The following is a 6,000-nucleotide window of genomic DNA, read 5'->3' as shown; positions in this document are numbered from 1 at the left end:
TCAAGAACTTGAAACCCTTTCCCCAGCACTATCTTATTCAATCTGTGTTATCATGGCATTACTACCTCTGTTAGTCCATGGCGCAGGGAGTAATTTAATGTTTATATATATTTCTTATTGTAATTTATAGTATTTTTATGTATTGCATTGTATTGCTGCTGCAAAACAAACAATGACATTTGTCAGTGAAAATAAAAAATGGTAGAGCAGACTTGTAGGGCCTCTTCCTGTTACTAGTCAATATGATGTATTGTGGAAAAAAAATCTCAGGAGCAGCAGACAGAATAGATCAGGCCGACTCAGAGAATTGTTTCAGACTAAGGGGTTTTATTACATGATATCATGGAGAGCCCAGACACCTAAAGCAGAGCTCTAAGACTCTGCTCAACAATGGTTTAAACTCCTATTTATACCCCAGGCGTATGTGACAAGAAGCACTTAAATCTGAAAAAGGAGGGAACTCCAACTATAACTCATTAGAAGAGTGAAGTTGCACTATATGTCCTTGAGCGGTTATACATTTTCTTAAGTGTTAGTTCTCAAGACAGTATATCAGGCTTTCCCAAGCGCAGACATGTGATGATTCTTAGAACAAGGAAGCACAGAGATAGTTATTTTCCTATCCCATCTACAAAGCGCATTTCAGTGACACGGTGTATATTAGTGGCAGATAAGTGATTAGAGACTTTGAATTCACATACAAGAAGAAGGTCATTAACCCCTTAATGTTTGTCACTATGTCTTACTACTTTTCTTCCACATGTATGCACCCTCCTGTGATTCCAGCAGAAGTTCTGATTGCAGTCATAGTTTCTCTGTCCAGACACAGCAGGACTTGTTTCAGTTTGAGTTCGAGTTCAAGTTTATTGTCATCGGCATGTATTGTGCTGCTGAGGCCTCTGTTGGTCAGAGCAGACGTTGGGTATTGAGTCCTAGCCATCTAGATACGCAAGCCTGGACAGTACGATATGGAAAACAAGCTGTTGCCCTTGTAGCAAGTCTCCCCCTCTCCATGCATCTGATGAACCCAAAGGAATGGCAGGGACCGATACAGTCTGGTACCAGAACCATTGCAGGAGTTGTCAGTCAGCATTGAGTTCAATGTGGAAGTGCCTTAGGGACTCCCGCTCCAGACTTTTCCCTCGGGGTTTATTCCTGAAGCGTTCCCCATGAGTGGGTATAGCCACAAGGCAGCGGAGGTCTGAGATCAGAGTTCCCCTTCTCCTTGATAAGCTGCCAACCACAGCTGATGAGTCCCATCAGCCTGAAGCGACTGGTTTTAAGATGCCAGTAGCCTACCTTTGCCCTTCTTCTGTCAGTAGAAATGGTTCAGCTGGGCTTAATAGGTAAGCCACACATGAAGGCCAGGAGCAGGACTTAGTTGTCAGAGGCTATTTGAGGTGCACACCATTGGGAGCATTTCGTTGGTAGTGGAAGCCACGGATGACCGCAGAGGTATGTGCGCTGCTGAGGACCCGTGACTTCACCTTCAGAACAGGCGACGAGGCAGCCCTCTACAACAGTGAGGGCCAAACTATCCTGGGCCATCAGAGAGGCAAAGCATGCACACGCCCAGCTAATCCACAGCCACTTCCAGGACAGCGGCGACACGTGGTGCATGTGGAAGGGCATCCAGGACATCACCAACTACAGGACAACACCTGACTGTGCGGGTGATGCCTCCTTCCCAGATGCGCTGAACAACTTCTACGCCCGGTTTGAGGCAGAAAATGACGTGGCAGCAAGGAAGTCCACCCCTCCTCCAAATGACCAGGTGTTGTGTCTCACCGTGGCCGACGTGAGGAGAACCCTGTGCAGGGTCAGCCCACGGAAGGCTGCTGGACCAGACAATATTCCTGGCAGGGTGCTAGCAGATGTTCTCACTGACATCTTCAACATCTCCCTGTGTAGTGCCGTTGTTCCAACGTGCTTCAAGGTCGCCACCATTGTCCCCGCGCCAAAGAAGTCTTCAGTGTACTGCCTCAATGACTACCGTCCCGTTGTACTCACAGCCATGATCATGAAGTGTTTCGAGAGGCTCATCTTGAGGCACATCAAGACCCTGCTGCCCCCCTCACTGGACCCCCTGGAGTTTGCGTACTGTCCCAATCGCTCAACAGATGACACCATTGCCATCACCCTCCACCTGGCCCTAACCCACCTGGACAAAAAAGACACATACGTTTGAATGCTGTTCATAGGCTTCAGTTTAGCATTCAACACAATCATCCCTCAAAAACTGATTGGAAAGCTGAGCCTACTACCTGAATACCTCCCTCTGCAACTGGATCCTAGATTTCCTGACTGGAAGACCTCAGTCAGTCCGGATCGGGAGCAGCATCTCCAACACCATCACACTGAGCACGGGGGCCCCCCAGGGCTGTGTGCTCAGTCCACTGTTGTTCACTCTGCTGACCCACGACTGTGCTGCAAAACACAGCTCGAACCATATCTTCAAGTTCGCCGATGACACGACTGTGGTGGGTCTGATCAGCAAGAACGATGAGTCAGCTTACAGAGAGGAGGTGCAGTGGCTAACGGACTGGTGCAGAGCCAACAACCTGTCTCTTAATGTGAACAAAACAAAAGAGATAGTTGTTGATTTCAGGAGAGCACGGAGCAATCACTCCCCGCTGGACATCAACGGCTCCTCAGTAGAGATCGTTAAGAGCACCAAATTTCTTGGTGTTCACCTGGCAGAGAATCTCACCTGGTCCCTCAACACCAGTTCCATAGCAAAGAAAGCCCAGCAACGTCTCTACTTTCTGTGAAGGCTGAGGAAAGTCCATCTCCCACCCCCCATCCTCATCACATTCTACAGGGGTTGTATTGAGAGCATCCTGAGCAGCTACATCACTGCCTGGTTCGGAAACTGCACCATTTCGGATCGCAAGACCCTGCAGTGAGGTCAGCTGAGAATATCATTGGGGTCTCTCTTCCCGCCATTACAGACATTTACACCACATGCTGCATCTGCAAAGCAAACAACATTATGAAGGACCCCACATGCCCCTCATACAAACTCTTCTCCCTCCTGCCATCTGAGAAAAGGCACCAAAGTATTCGAGCTCTCACAACCAGACTATGTAACAGTTTCTTCCCCCAAGCTATCAGACTCCTCAATACCCAGAGCCTGGACTGACACCAACTTACTGCCTTCTACTGTGCCTATTGTTTTGTTTATTATTTATTGTAATGCCTGCACTGTTTTGTGCACTTTATGCAGTCCTGGGTAGGTCTGTAGTCTAGTGTAGTTTTTTTTCTGTGTTGTTTTACATAGTCCATGAAGTTTTTGTAATGTTTCATGTAGCACCATGGTCCTGAGAAACATTGTCTCATTTTTACTGTGTACTGTACCAGCAGTTATGGTCAAAATGACAATAAAAAGTGACTTGACTTGAGCTTGTCCCCATTACCACCCCTGGCTATAACAACCTTAAGGACCCAAGGTATATGTTGGGTATATATAAAATCTCATGCTAATGTAACTTGATGTCATGTTTGTAACATAATGTATTGCAACGTCAAGTTTGTAATGTCATGCAATGTGATGTCATCAATGCACAAAGGAGTTGAAGGAACTCAGCACGTCTGGTAATCCAGATGAAGGGTCTTGTCTTGAACATCAGCTTTCTATTTCCTTCCATAGATGTCGTCTTGTGTGCTGAGATCCTGTATCTCCTTTGTGATGCATATTTTCCGCACGTTCAGTCTCCTATGTCTCTATAATGTTACGTTTATATTATAATATAAGCTCCAAGACTTATGATTTAACTCAATGATTTAGGAATAACTCAATAACTCAATGATTTAGGAATAGGTTCTCCACCTCAAACACGACTTTCTTATTCCTTTTAGTGTAATTTAGAGACTTCTATGTCCTCGCACTCTTCTGCTGCTACAAATCCACATATTTCATGTTATATGTTAGTGATAATAAATCTGATTCTGATATTTGCTAAATGTTATGTAATGTCAAGTTTGTCATGAAATCCAAAGGCTGTTGCCTTTCTGTTAACCCAGCACATAAATGTAATCATAAGGAAAGCCCAACAGTGCCTTGGCTTTTGTAGGAGCTTTGGCTTGTTGCTGAACCCTAACATAACTTCTACAGATAAACTGTTGGAAGTATCTTTGCTGGTTGTGTCATGGCCTGGTACAACAATTTGAATATGCAGGAAATTAAGAAGCTACAGTGAGTAGTGGATACTGCTCAATACATCATGGGCACATCTCCCACCCCCATTGGTCATTTCTTCAGGCAGCACTACCTCAAGAAGACAACATCCATCATCAAAGATTCCCACCTTCTGTGTGTTTTGCCACCTTTTCACAGCCACCATTGGGTTCGAGGTATAGAGGCCTGAAATCCCACACCATCGAGTTCACAAACAACTAGTGTTCTTCAACCATTTGGTTCTTGAACCAATCAGCACAACCCTAATCACTACTCAATATAACAACACTAGAACCACTTTGCACTAAAATTGTCTCGTTTTGTTCTACGTAGACACGAGGAGACTGGGAGACCGTTTCGCTGAACACCTACGCTCTGTCCGCCAGAGAAAGCAGGATCTCCCAGCGGCCACACATTTTAATTCCACGTCCCATTCCAATTCTGATATGTCTGTCCATGGCCTCCCCTGCTGTCAAGATGAAGCCACACTCAGGTCGGAGGAACAACACCTTATATACTGTCTGGGTAGCCTCCAACCTGATGGCATGAACATTGACTTCTCTAACTTCTGTTAATGCCCTTCCTCCCCTTCTTACCCCATCCCTGATTTATTTATTTTCCCCCTCTTTTTCTCTCTCTCTGCCCCTCTCACAATCACTCTTTGCTTGCTCTCCATCTCCCTCTGCTGCTCCCCTCCCCCTTTCTTTCTCCCTAGGCCTCCTGTCCCATGATCCTTTCCCTTCTCCGGCTGTGTATCCCTTTTGCCAATCACCTTTCCAGCTCTTAGCTTCATCCCTCCTCCTCTTGTCTTCTCCTATCATTTTGGATCTCCCCCTCCCCCTCCCACTTTCAAATCTCTTACTATCTTTTCTTTGGGTTAGTCCTGACGAAGGGCCTCAGCCCGAAACGTCGACAGCGCTTCTCCTTGTAGATGCTGCCTGGCCTGCTGTGTTCCACCAGCATTTTGTGTGTGTTGCTTTTTTTGTTCTAATTGTGTTCTTGTAAGATTTGAGAATAATTTATGTTTAATTCATATCTTATTTGTGACTGTTTCTTTGATGCTCTATAGTTGTTGATGCTGCTGCAAGCAAGTGTTTGATTGAACCTTGTACGTATGACAATGAACCTGACGTTGATTTGAGCAGCTGGGTGTTGTAGCCCAGGTGAGTGACACCTGAACAGACGCCCCACCCTTCCCCACCTGTAGCCACGCCCTTTGAGGTCGGCGTGACGTGTATGGGCGGAAGCGGAAGTGAGGTATGCGGCAGGGTGGTTAGTGAGTGTTGTGATGGCGCAGGGCCTGCTCCTGCCGGCGCCGCCGTGACATCGATGGGGCCTAAGTGAGCCTAGGGTCGGCCGATAGACTGACCCTCCCTCGCCTCCGCGCTCCCACCGCCAAGCGGCCTCAAAGCACCGCTTTACACCTTCAGGTGACGGCCCTGGGATGGGGTGGAGTGGGGAGGTTGCGGCGAATCCGGGCCCGGGGATATTCGTGGTGGGTGAAGGCGCTGTGACCTGGGGGGAGAGGGAAAGGCTCGGTCCGAGAGGTGAAGCTCTGGCCCCAGAAGCTGCCCGATGGGCTGAGGTTGAGTCACAAGAGCGCGGAGGCCCAGTCGTCCATGCTACCGAACTGCACTGATCCCCGTCTACCAAAACTTATTTCGTGTCCCCTTCTGTATGCTGGAGATCCAGGTGCTTGTCTCCATCCTGATTAAATGTCGTGATCCTAAACGCAAATCGTTTTTCTTTCAGGTCACAGTTCAAATCTTTTATTTCCCATTCTGTCCTACGTCACATTCCTAAAAACCAGCCGTTTGATTTTA

General features: G+C 47.1%; 1 protein-coding gene across 3 annotated transcripts in view; it reads left to right on the top strand.

Moving 5' to 3' along the window:
• The first annotated feature begins 5,413 nt into the window (after window positions 1–5,413).
• The window catches only part of scyl2 (SCY1 like pseudokinase 2), a 90,790-nt gene continuing 90,203 nt past the window's right edge, over window positions 5,414–6,000 (top strand). The window contains exon 1 of one of the 3 annotated variants that reach the window (XM_073058775.1): window positions 5,414–5,434. In XM_073058775.1, coding sequence (XP_072914876.1) covers window positions 5,414–5,434 — 21 coding nt within the window. The other 2 variants (XM_073058776.1, XM_073058777.1) reach the window with 2 other exon arrangements.

The sequence above is a fragment of the Hemitrygon akajei genome, chromosome 10 (genome assembly GCF_048418815.1).
Source record: "Hemitrygon akajei chromosome 10, sHemAka1.3, whole genome shotgun sequence".
Classification (NCBI taxonomy): domain Eukaryota; kingdom Metazoa; phylum Chordata; class Chondrichthyes; order Myliobatiformes; family Dasyatidae; genus Hemitrygon; species Hemitrygon akajei.
Note: the sequence above shows the minus strand (reverse complement) of the source record. Positions and strands in the feature narration are given on the sequence as shown.